The following is a 13,462-nucleotide window of genomic DNA, read 5'->3' as shown; positions in this document are numbered from 1 at the left end:
GCATCCCTTTCCTCCTCCGTATTGTCTGTATTGCTTAATTGGGTGTGGGCCATGGTAGAGGGGATGCTTGCTTTAGAATAGTAAAGTAAGTAAAAAAATCGGTACATTGGATGTCTGCCCATCTTTTCCCTCAAATGGGGAATTTCTACTGTCAGACGGAGGAGGGTGTGGGGGGGGTAGATGACACCTACTGACTTATTTATTGCATCGTGAGAAAGTGAATCAAAAAAGGAGAAAAAAAGTCGCTAGGCAAACTTCCACTAATTATTAGCAAATTATGAGCAATTTTCTCACTAATATTATGTGATCCCCACATGCTGCCAGCTTCCTACGCTAACCCTCCACTTAGCCCTCTGTGCTCTCCTGGGAGCACATTTTGTTGGAAGTAGCCAAAGCAATTTTAGGAAGGGGGAACTGGGGACTGGTTGAGTTTTGCCAAAATATCCTAAGCATTCCTCCCGGCTTTTTACTGAAGCAGCATCTCTCCAGTTCTAACAGCAGGGAGGTGGGGGCAGCAGCATGTTGTTTACATGCCCCCCTGCCCCCCCCTCGCCCCCCCCCAGGCAACCCGGCCTGCAGGTAGATTAACTTGTGCCTTTTCCTTTAGAAAAGCAGGCTGGCCGGCAGTGCCAATCCTTGAAAAACTGGAGAGCTAAAATTGCATGTTCTGGGAACAATTAAGCGGATCAGCATTGAGCACTTTGCTTTTGAACTCTGCTTAGCAAAAAAAGGAAACAAGAAAAAACTCAATTTCCAGAAAGTTGGCTAAGTCAATCAAAGGCGGAAAGCAGAGCTGTTACGGGGGTGTTATGGGGTGGAGCTGGGGAGAGAGAGAGACATTCTCCTTATTAAAGAATTGAGAGAGAGAAAATTTGTCTAAAAGTCGTCTTAAAAGGCAAAAAAAAAGCCAAAAAGTTGTCTGTGGTTTTAGCACAGGACTCTCCTTGGAGGGTTAAAACTCCCTACAACTTTTTAAATCTTTGGCTGTGCAGTATAAGAACACTGATGAATTTATTGTCCAATTAGTCCACCCTCCCAGCCCTGCCCTCATGTTCCAAACCTACATGTTCCAAAGGAACACGAGGGAGTGTGCTCTAGACATCAGGGTGGGAGCCTGATAATCAGCACTCCTGGGTTCTATTCATTGTGGCACTTCGGGCAAGTCTCTCCAGCCCTGTTTCCCCAGATGTAGACTGGGGATAATAATATTTATCTACTTCAGAGGTGGCTTGCAAGGCCTCAGTGTTCGTAAAGTGTTTTGAAAACCTTGAATGGAAGGCGGCCTAAAATGTTTTTGAGTTTTCCTCTCTCTCTCTCTCTGTGTACGCATGTGCAAGTTTCTTCTTCGGAAAGAAAATAAGTATAAATATATAATGAATATGTATCTAGATCACCTGTTCAAACCCAGACTCAAGCATGCGCCTAAGTTCTTTGCTGGATCAGTCCTAAGTGATTAATGAGTAAAATCAATCGACAACAGTGCCTAGTGTGTAGGGAGTTTAGATCTCAGTTCAGCCACAAGTGGGGGCAAGTGTTTGAGGATCATTTCAGTGGCAGGTCCTTGAAACTAGAGATCACTGGAGCATTCTGCTATACATGGGAAACGCTCCAATACCACCTCCTCAAACTTAGCAGGCAGGCAGGTGTGGGTTTCTCAGGAGACAGGAGGAGCGTGTGACCCCATAGGAACACTCTTAGTACATACAATAACTCCTGGCATAAAATAAAGATACAGTCTCTTTCACTGAGTGGGGAATGATTGGGGTCAGTGGCCCAGCCTGTCTACAGATTATTTGCCTCTCTAATGCTTAAGGCCTAAATGCAGCACTGGAAAGGAAGGTGAAATTTACATCAGTCGGATCAATTTGAAATTTACAGTAAGTGCAACTGCTTTTGATTGCTCTTCAACAGTGCAGCAGCAGGGAAGTCTTTAGTTATTCAGGTCAGCTCCCACACCGCCAATTACACCCTCAGCAAAGAGGAGCTAGAAATACAGTTTAAACTAGAGAAGAGGAAAACCCATCTCGATGAATTTTAAATCTACTTGAACATTGTGCATTTGAAATGTGGCTACAAAACAGGAAATGTTTAAGGTTTGGCTTCTGATTAAATTGAGAAAACTCAGCTCAGGAGGAAGGGCGGCCAACAGAGCAGATGGAGAGGACTGAGGTGCAGTGACAGATCTCTGTGGAGCTGTAGGGTCAAGGTGTAGGACAGCAGGAGGTGCTGCAGGTCAGGAATGAGGTCTACGTAGAGATATCCCCCCAAGGGTACAGGACTGATGTAGGAGCGACTGCTGCACGTCAAGACTGAGGTGCATTGGCAGAGTTGTTTGAGGGTGCCCAGGACTGGTACAGCAGAGGCTGCTGCGGGTCAGAAGGGAGGTGCATTGGTTGAATTGTTTGGGAGAGCCCAGAACTGGCATAGCAGAGGCCGTAGTGGATCAGGAACAAGGTTCTTTTGGCACAGCCGGGGGATGAATGGATGGGATTCAGATCCACAACAGCGGAGGGCTATTGCAGATCTAGGCTGAGGTGCATTGCTGAATTCCACGCAGAGGAAGTTTGCAGACTTGATGAGCTCTTCAGTGTTGCTGGTCCATCACTTTCATATGCTCTAAATTCACATCAGGTTTTGTTTAATATTTTTTTTAAACACCCACAGACCTGTCTTATTAAATCTGTATTTGAGATGTGTAATTTAAAGTACATATATTTGGACTCTGGCAGTTGTTAAAAATGGATTCCCTTCCCGTACCATGCTTCACACATACAAATGAACAAAGGTACAAGAAGCTCCCATTCTGGAAGTGTGTCTGGGAGGCAGGAGTTATCAGAGAGACACATTGGCTGTGTCTACATGTGGAGGGTTGGTTAAAAAAAATCCCCACCATTGCTAACATTAGGAGTCCTAGGGCAGTTAAGGCGCCTGCAGCCACCAATGTTTTTAATGCTGATTTATTTATCCCTGTTCCGAGCAGAACTAGATGCCAAATGCCAGTGGCTGCAGAAGCCCTATCAACACTAGGCCTCCCAGGAATGCTGCCACTGATGGAGATTTTTAGCAATGGGAGGAATTTCTGCCAAGAGGATCTGACCCAGTGCCCTTTAAAGTGAATGGAAAAGCTCCTGTTGGTTTCAATGGGAATTATATTAGGTCCATGAACAAAGTGGGTGAGATTCACACTCCCATTCTGGCCCCTTTACACCAGATAAAAGGGCTGGAGCAGCATAAAGATGCTCCAAAAGCTCCAGATCCAGCCGGAGCAGAATCCCTCCAGCACCCATAGACAGCTGGAGACAGTCCTCTGAGGAACCCTTCCAAGCCTTGGGGTCGGGAGCATGCTGGGGCAGGCCTGCAGCACATAATGCTGTGGAAATTCCAAGCACCACTGCAGCCCACTGGGCAGTCTAGCAATATTCAATCGTGTTTGATTCCCCTGATTTCAATGGGAGCCAGACACATCTAAGGACTAGAAGCCAGAAGTTCTGACTCCCAATCTCCTGCTAGAACCACAGACCTCAACCTCTCATTTGAAGACAGAATGTTCTGCTCACTGTGCAAAACAAAACAAAACAAAAAACCAGGCTTTTTTTAAAAACTTGTTTTCATTTTTAAATTGCCATTCCCATAATGAATCACTATCTCCACTGTAATTGGGTTCTGTGGCACCATGGGGGGAAAAATGACGAGAGGTTTTTTCAGCAAACCCCTTCAGTTTTAAGTAAATAATTGCTTAAGTCTCATAAATAATTATGGCATTTGATTAATCATTTCAACTCATTTTAGGTTTCAAGTAATATTTAATAGCACCGTGCAGTAAAGTAATTGTGGGATTAGGAATTCATTTGACGCTCTGGTAAATCATTATTTTAATTAGATCAAGTACAAAAATTGCCATTTCTTGTTAGGAAAGATAATTTAAATGACATCCAATATGTTCATCATTTCACCAAGAGTACAGACAATTCTGTTAATATGCCAGGGTATGACCCAACCCCCTACACACACATACACACTCTTTATCTCTGTCCCTCTCACATGCATGCACATGCACAGTCTCTCTCTCTCTCATATACAGATAGTCTGCAAAACTCAGAGCTCACACCCAAGAAAACAATATTTTTGCACCCTTCCATATTAACCTTAACACTCTTTCTTTGGTGAAAAACGCATGTACACGTTCTTTGCAGATGAGGAGAATGAAAAATTTGAGAATGAACAGAAAAATGTTCTGAGAGCATAGAAAATGGACTCTTGTCCACCAGGGGGTTTTGATGGTGTTTATGATTGGGAATGATTCAGTGGTGGGGAAAGAGACACCAATTAAAAGTAGCCTTTCTCTGCAGAACACAAATCAGTAACAGTCTTCCCTTAGGAATAGCACCTTACATCCAAGAATCTCAAAGCAGGTTACTAACATTAACAAGACAATCTTTATAATACTAGGTTTTATTCCCTCCATTTTACAGATGGGGAAACTGAGGCACGGAGAACTGCAGTAGCTTGTCCAGCATCACACAGTGGGTTGGTGGCACAGTCAGGAGTAAAACCAAGGCCTGCTGACTCCCAGTTCTGTGCCTTAACCACAAGATAATCCCGACTTCATCTTTCTAATTGGAGAAAGAGGGGGTGGAAAGTGGATTTGAGGCATGGTGTGTGCTACTGGTATTAGGGCCACTTAAGGGGAGAAAGGGAACAAACTGCAACTTATGCAGTAGATATCTTAACACCAGAAGGTCAGTCATTTTTAAAGTGAAACACTAATTAAGGTTATTTATTCCAACTAATGTCTCATTATGGCATGGGAGCTAGGATGTTGCTGAGCCCTCTCCAGTCAACAACCCTTCCTCAAAACTTGTTAGGGGGGAAGGCTGATAGATTTTCAGGCAGGGCTGGGGTCAGAAGACCTTTCCTAGTCTGACCTGGCAGCCATGAGAAAGGGAAAATGAGGATCCCACAGAGACATGGGATCAGAGCTGAAAAGCCAAGCTGGTCAGTCCCTAGTCAGAGAAGAGGGCTGGGAGACAAAAACAGAGGGCAGGGGTCCAAGACTGATGAGTTAGGCAATAGCTCATATTTGCAGATCTGGGGCCTCCTTGGTAGGAGAAAAAAGAAGTCAACCCAAAAAACCAGAAATCTAATCTACTGTACACTTCCCGACTTGTCAAAAGCTCTCAGCTTAAAGCAGCCACAGTCAGCTACTCAGAGGTGTTCCAAAGAGGGACCCAGACCAATAAATCTTTATGATTTCCTGTTATGAGAAGCGGACAAAGAGATATGACTAGGGATGGGCAGAGCAGTCTGCATAAAGAAAGAGGCCACGTTTTCACGCCCAAACCTTTCTGAGGTCAGGAAAAGGTCACTTTCTGAAGTTAGGAAAGGGGGGGTTATGCCACCATTTTTCAGTTGGCATGTTTCTGCGGGAGCCAGAAATAGAAGACACAAAGTATACCTTCTCCATTGACAACCATAGGTATTGGAAGGGTCACACTGAGCCTGATCTTCTGAGATTTCCAGTCTAAAGTTCTGATTTTGCACCCTTTACACACACAAATAATACTTAGTCATGCAAGCAGTCCTGTTGATTTCCTTGTTTATTCCTCACATACTACAGTGATGAGCACAGTATAAGAACCTCTGTTCCATTGATTTCAATGGGGCAGCTCACTTGACTATAGATTATTCACATGGGTCAAGTTTGCAAAAGAGGATCTCAGTTTTGCAGATGCAAGAGTCTTTATTACAGTTCAAATAAGCTGCCAAATTTTTGGATGCTTATCCAAATATTTTAGTGTTCACACCTCACTAAGTATGACCCAAAGTCTTGTTTCCAAGATTCCGGTGAAAATGTTTCGCATATTGGAACGATCCATTTTTTGCTCTTACTGCTGCTTATATTGTGGAGACCCTGCATGTCTCTGCATGTGGACTGAGCGATGTTCCTGAGCATTCCAGGAGTCTCAACACTACACCAAAATTTCAAAATCAGGATTTGTTCTCAGCTTGGCTCCAGATAGGAATTTATCATATTTTGAGGGAACACAGTAGCAAAATGGCAATTTTCTGACGACAAAAGAATCTATTTTTTCCTTAGAAAAATTCAAAGAGAAACTAAGAAATATTTTTCTATTTTTGCACACCCAGATGGCTTTGTTTAATGGTTTTGCCAGTGATGAGAATTTTTTCACACCCCTTTATAGCTGCCTTCTGCCCCCTGAGCACCACGCACTTTGCAATCCCTGCTCTTCTCCCCTCTCCCCTTCATCCTGTGCATGGCACAAGGTAATGAAGGAGGAAGACAAGGTGGCCAAATCAAAAAGACTTTGTTACAAAGACTCTGGGGAGTTCATCAACAATGATAACCCTGTTCCAAACCACCAACTGTTTAATAAGATTCTCTTAAGCCACTAAGGCCTGGTCTACACTAAGAACGGGGGTCGAACTAGGGTAGGCAAATTCAGCTACGTGAATAGTGTAGCTGAATTCGAAGTACCCTAGTTCGAAGTACTCACCCATCCAGACGCCGCGGAACCGAACTCCGCGGCTCCAAGGTCGACTCCGCCACCGCCGTTTGCAGTGGTGGAGTACCGGAGTCGAACGGAGCGCTTCCGGAGTTCGAACTATCGCGTCTATATTAGACGCGATAGTTCAAACTCCGAAAAGTCGAACTCTCCGCGTCGAACTGGCATGTAAGTGTAGACTAGCCCTAACACTGGAAGTCTGGGCAGAAGGGTATAAGAATTAAGAGAGATCAGATTTTGCCTATAGGGTAAGGAACCACCCTGTAACATCTTAATCCCATGAAGTCAATGAGAATTTCACTGTGTAGCTTTATCCAGGAGACGTCTAACGTTCGTGGTGTTTGAAGGCGGCTGGGATTAATGTGGTGGAGTTTACATGTTTTGTAAAACCTCGTGAAACATTCAGGCTAGTGACTATGTGGGAGCCTTTTCGGTATCATTGGTCACCATGCACCCAGCTCGTTTCTTTACCATTCCTCACTGGTTACACCTACATACGCCCCTACGGAAACCAGGCCCGCCCAGCGGATGACACTGTTCCGGCTTTATGGATGGGCAGTATTTGTCACCTCGCTTTATGGAGGTTTGTTTTTGGTTTTTTTTTTAGAGAGGCCCAAAATCTATGAAAAGGAGACAGACTTTGACACGGTCGCACAAGTGAACCTAGGAAGCACACAAAGCCTTCAGTGCACTGCGAGCGGGACTCCGGACCCCAAGATCACGTGGGAGTGGGAGCCATGCGCCCCTGAAGACACGCGGCAAGTGCACGCTCCTGGGGCTCTCTTCTCAGGGTGAGCTGGTTACGTATCACTTGTTTCTTTTTCTGAGAAATCCTCTTGCCAATATGCTTGGGCATCTGTGAAAGACTTTAATGCCTGGGGATAGCACCTGTGCCCTTTCTTTATACTTTTCAAAGAGCAAGTCCAGGGTAACAGAGAGCTCTTGGAGATTGAAGTCATCTGTCCACAGCATGGACAACCACAGTGCAGGCTCCCCGCTATAGCCCCATTCATCTTCTGAACCCTGACCTGGAGAGATCCATTTTATTAGGTCTATTCAATCCTTAGTCCCTCAGCTGAGAGTGCTGACCAGCTATTAAAGCAAATGGGAGCTTAGTCACTCACTCACATGGCAGCAGGGCCAAGCCTTTACTGCCAGCTGTGGTGCTGGGCTCTGTGTCCAGTAGGAACTGTTCTGAGACCAAACAACTCATTTTATGCAGATCATCAAACAGCAGGTGGTTACTATGAAACCAAACTGTTTTCAGATTAATGATCTGTAAGGGGAAGGCCATATAACCCCCTTACCACTTCCAGGAAAGAGAATATTACAATATGGAGCAAGAATCTTCCATCTTGTTTTCTTTAATTAAGGCAGACATGACTAGTTGCCTTGAAAGGTCACTCACAATTCACATTTTACTCCAAATTTAGGTTTTATACAAATAAACTTCTTCAAATACCTACGACCAATGGAGAAGTTCATAAGTCTTTAAATTCCAATGGAAACAGCTGCTTTAAAAAAAAATAACCATTGCAACCCAAAAGCACAAGATTCATAGATTTTAGGGCCAAAAGGGATCATCATGATCATTGGGTCTGCTCTCCACCAGGTTCTTAGTGCTGCAACAAAAGGGAAACTAATTCTATTGATTTGCATTGTTTCAGACGAGAAATAGAGGTGCAAAAAATAACAGCACAAAAAGCAAAAAAATCAGTTGGATTTTGAAAATGAATTCGGCTGCAGTAGTCTACTGGGTTATTAGTAACAGAGCTAAGGCCCTGTGCTTGTTTAATAGATGTTTCGGTCTCAGTTACAGTAAGACAATTTACACTGCTCATGCTGTAAATTACACCCATTTTATGGCCTCTTTTACTGTCAGAACAGTGATAGGTCATCTTAGTGTAACAGATTTGGACCAGATTCTCTTTAACCTGACAATGCCCCTTTGATTTAGCTGGAGTTTTTTTCCTGTGAAACCTTGGATGCAAAATATGTGGTTGGTTGACAAGGGAATGGAAGATTTGTGAGAGTGACCAGCAAGGGCAGATTTGAAGGAAAAGTGTATTCTTTTTAAGTGTAGAAATCCAGCAATCACAGAGAAAAGACCTCCTTTCTATCCCTTCAGGGATCATTGATGGACAAATGTTTCAAAGATTTAGGTTCAGTTTCACATAGGAGTTCCATGTGTCTAACCTGAATCTCAGGAGCCATCTTCGGTGCACTTTGAGTCATCATCCACCCACATCAACCTGAATATTACACAATACTGCAAGGTGCAGCAAAAGGTTGAGTGTCTTGCCGTGAACATTTGTTTGATAAAGAACTGGAGACAGCATGAGAGTTTGCAGAAGCAGAAGAAAGCTGGCAGGTCAGAATCCAGCAAACAGAAACTAAGCGAGTTAAACCCGAGACGCTTCATGAGGATTCTTTAGACAAATAGACGTTTCCTTTGTTCCTGTTGAGATATTAGCTAAGTAGTCCACGGGGAGACGCCTGGGCTCAGATCTGAATGGGGAGTGCTTCCCCTGGTGAGCACCAAAGGGAAATACAGGGGCCAAACGTAACAACTCCAGTTGCACTTTAACCCTTTTCTGCAGTGAGAAGGCTGGAGTCAGGTTTTCCACCTTAAAGATAAAGGCAGATGTGGGAATAAGGAGAGAAATGTGCTGCGTGGCTCCTTTTTTCTGCTGTCATTTGAAAAGCAGCAATGGAAAATGTTTATAACGCTGGCTGCGGTTTCAGCTCTTTTTCAAGGACATGTCTGGTGACAGGCCACCGGACATGGATAGTTTGCAAGGAGCATCTCCCAGACAAGGCCATTTTAGTGCAGCTGCTACCAAAGGGAAATTACCTGTGGGATTACATGGGACAGCAGCCATCTGGGTCCCAAGATTCAAGCGTCAGCAGCAGTCCTGTGTTCACCCACATGAGAATGTGAAGGGTAGCCTGGTAATTGGTTTAGCATTTGGCCAGCAGACACACTGTCCCTCCAGGAATAAAACAACAGCTGGGAATTTGCAGACTTTTGTCAGAGCAGATAGGTATTGCACTAGGCTTCCATGGAGGGTATTCAAGGCACCATCACTGAAGGTGTTTAGCAAGGGCTTAGGTAAGACGAGAGGGGGAATACTGCAGAGTCATGTATCACGCATCCTGACGGAAGTCACAGTAGCTCACCGGCAATCTCCGAGCCCTGCATCTAGGATGGGATTGCGAGACTTCACACTGAAAGTACAACATTTCCCTGCGTTTTAGTTTGTTGACATACCACCACCAGCAGGCACTGTGTGAGAGTAACTCTGGGGCATTACTGCCAACCTGGTCCAAATTAGAACCAGTAACCTGGAAGCAAAAGGCCGGGCATAACCCCGGTCCCAACTCCCCGAGCTATTCAGTCCCTGATGTTATCAATTTAAATACAATTGCAGAGTGGCGTCTACCTCTGCTGGCCTCGGAGGCAGTCTTATCTCTCCTCAGCAGAAGCTGTAGGAGGATTCCTGTGGGAAATGACACACACCCCACCCTCCCTCATTTCCTGCTGTTGTCTCATTTCCTCTCCTTCTCTCTCTCACCGCTATAGCTGGAGTCCCAATGCGCGGTCATTGTTCACTCCAAGTCTAGCTGTGATTTGACTTGTTTCCTTTGAGCTCCTGCCTTACGCAGCCTTATGAGGGAATTGTTACTTGTAGGAAGCCACACAAGGCACCTTCATATCAGACCGTGCTGGATGGAGACACCGATATTAGTACAGATTTATTGATCCAAAGCGTGTCTTGTGATCTCCTGGCAAAAACACTTCTTCTCCAATGTGCATCATACAGAGGAGGTCTTATGTATTGGGAGCCTGATTGTCACAAGTGCAGCACCCACAACTCCTAAGCAAATCAGTGGGGTTTATGGGTATGGTGCACCTCTGAAAATCAGGTCACATTTATTTTGCACAAGTTTTACCTTCTATAACCCTATTCTGGTGCAATGGCCTCTAAGACTGAGGGCAGAAGTTCAGACTCCCTGGTCATCCAAACCTTGGCATCTCTGCTGAAACTGCTAATAAGGAGGCGGATTTCTGTCATGTGTGCTGACTTTGTGATGTAGACACCTGTCTTTTAGGATCTGAATTCAATTCACTACCCAGCCATCAATCACATGGTAACAATTTCCATTCACTTCCATCCTAAACTGGATTTAAACTGGCAACCATGAAATGAAAAGATCCCTACCCAGCACAGATACCAGTCCCCTGAGCCAGCAAGCCCTCTGAAGAGTGCCATCTGCGATGAAACTTCAGACTAATAAGAAGTACGCCCTACTCTGTATTTGTCTAATATTCAATCATAGCAATATAGAGCTGGAAGAGACCTCAAGAGGTCATCTAGTCCAGCCCCCTGCGCTGAGGCAGAACCTAATAAACCTAAGCTATCCCTGACGGGTGTTTGTCCTGTTCTTAAAAACCTGCAAAGATGAGGCTTCCACAACCTCCCTTGGAAGCCTATTCCAGTGCTTAACTACCCTTGTTAGAAAGATTTTCCTAATATCTAACCTAAATCTTCCTTGCTGCAGATTAAGCCTCACCAGCATCAAGTAGCACGGGACAATTACCTCCCATGTGTTATATACAACACTCCTGTTTATACACCCCAGAATGACATTAGCCCTTTTGGAATGTATGCAAACATACTGAATTAATTTTCGATATGCATTATTATTATGATGAATGGAACCTCTACTTCTTTTTCCTCTGTTGTCTTAGTATACACCCATTCCAATCCCTTTCCCTGCACTTACTTATCCTACTTGGCTTTTCTAAGCAGGAACATTAAAAGCCATCACTCACGTCCCACTGTTTGAATGAGTGGGGTTCTGAATTTCAGAATATACAGGAAGTGTCTGATATCTTTAATGAGCTATGACTATAATGATCTGCAGGTGTATCTCCTGTTTTGCAAATCACACTTTAGTGATGTGATTTAATTACCCCATACTCTCTGTCTTTAGCTGTTTCATGGGGAGTGCAGTGTAGTTTCTTATGGAGGCTGCACTAGCCGGGGACACGTTGGTTTAGTTCCCTGCTCCACCACAGACTTCTTGTTTGACCTTAGGCCGGTCACTTAGCTTCTTGGTGCCTCAGTTCCCCATCTATAAAATGAGGATTATAGAAATACCGTATCCCACAGCATTGTTGTGGCAATAAAGAGGATAATCTATAAATACCTTAGATAGATTGTCACACACAAGTTCCGGAGTGTCCAGTAGTCTGAAGGCCTCCGTTAGCAGAAACATCACTTGCAGTTCTTAGAGAACTGGCGGATTTTCACTGGTGACAGAATGCTGATATTTGTGTCTCCTAACTGTGGAATACTCACTATAAACACTCCTTCTGCCCTGGTCTTTAGATGCAGTTTGAAAACCATGTTGAAGCTAACCTGGTCTCTAACACAGTTTGACCAGCCATTGTGAATGGGACTAACCCATGTTCTAACCTATGAATGTCGTTCATTGCAAACACATTGTTCTTACTGTACTCTAATCTAGGGTTCACAGTTTAGACACATGCTCTGGCTGGTTTAAGCCACATCAGAAAATGATTTAGCTGGATCAAAGTTTAAACCAAATTTAAACATGCCCCCAAAATGAGTTTGAGATGTAGTGATGGTCATTTCCACAAGGAGACAGAAATCTCCATCAGTCTGTTATCAACAGTAGCTTTCAAGAAGTCCGGGGGCACTGTACAGATAGAGACCACCTCTGGTTGAATGCTTCCTATATAGTCTATATAAATACATGTGTAGTTTTCAATTTCATCCTCCCTTTTCCACCTCCAGCTGCAGACACCATGGAAAAAGAACTGTCATTCAGAAAAACATCAGTGAGGCAGACATGTGGACAGGCAACAAAATCGAGAGCATTGAAGAGAAATACATAATGCATGAAGATAAAAAAAAGGTATGTCCTGGAATAATCCTGGGTTTCTTGCGGGGGCTGCTGCACTCACACAGAGTAGCTCTCCTTGAGTTTCTCAAGCGCTGCTTTCCTGCTAACTGCTAACATGCTTTAAATTCCACAGCCCTGAGATCATTTTCAAATCCCGGCTGTGTAGGAATGTTAGACTCTGGCAGTGATGTCACTTGCCCTGTTTAAAACTCTCCAAAGACCTGTGGGTCAAAAACCTTTCAGTCTCGCTCACTCTTGAGAAAGTGTAAGGACTGCTCTGCACAAGAGGGGGCCTGTGACTAGCACTCAGCTCTAAGCTCGTCAAAATACTTCTCACTTACAAAGCACTTTGGATCTGGAATGCGCTTCACCAACATGCTCAGAGTACACCTGTGAAGGATGGCAGCATTATTATCCCCATAATAATAACCTCAGCATCTACATTTTCCTGAGAGCCCCCTAAGTTTGGATGCACCCATTTTTGGGGTGCCCACTTCAAGATAACTTGGGCCTGGTTTTCAGAGATTCTGAGCACCTGCAGCTCCCACTGACTTCCACTGGAGTTGTGGTTGTTCGCTAACCCCGTGGGGCATCAGTGACTCCACAACAAGTGGAAGGAGGTAAGACCATAAACGCCTGTCTGTCTTCACTGGCCAGCAAAGCTGGCTGCCCATGAACTGCCTGCTGCACACCTTCAGAGGTGGTATGGTGGGCATGATCCCTGAGTGTGCTTGGGAGCTCCAGGAGACATGATACTTCCCAGAGTTCCACCTGGGTCTGGGCCTAAATGCCACAAACTGGAACATTTCAAAGAACAAGGTGGCACCTTTTATGCATGAACATTCCAATCCAGGGTGATTGCTGCAAACGTTCTGCGCCACAGCTGCAGACTTCTGACTCTGCACTGGAGAAGACGCTGTGGTGTGGCTCTGACATGTTTTACCCCTTAGTTACTATGTATATATGGATATGTATGGGTCTCCAGGCAGTGTCACAGTTCTGTT

At 44.5% G+C, this 13,462-nt stretch overlaps 1 protein-coding gene across 1 annotated transcript in view; it reads left to right on the top strand.

Moving 5' to 3' along the window:
- Positions 1 to 13,462, top strand: part of LOC123377257 (vascular endothelial growth factor receptor kdr-like) — a 179,867-nt gene that overhangs the window by 89,381 nt on the left and 77,024 nt on the right. The window contains exons 10-11 of the mRNA XM_045029922.1: positions 7,132 to 7,315; positions 12,350 to 12,470. Of these exons, the coding sequence (XP_044885857.1) occupies positions 7,132 to 7,315; positions 12,350 to 12,470 (305 nt within the window). The remainder of the gene's footprint in view (positions 1 to 7,131; positions 7,316 to 12,349; positions 12,471 to 13,462) is intronic.

The sequence above is a fragment of the Mauremys mutica genome, chromosome 9 (assembly GCF_020497125.1).
Source record: "Mauremys mutica isolate MM-2020 ecotype Southern chromosome 9, ASM2049712v1, whole genome shotgun sequence".
NCBI lineage: Eukaryota > Metazoa > Chordata > Testudines > Geoemydidae > Mauremys > Mauremys mutica.
The sequence above is the reverse complement of the archived record's forward strand: the minus strand, read 5'-3'. Positions and strand labels throughout refer to the sequence as shown.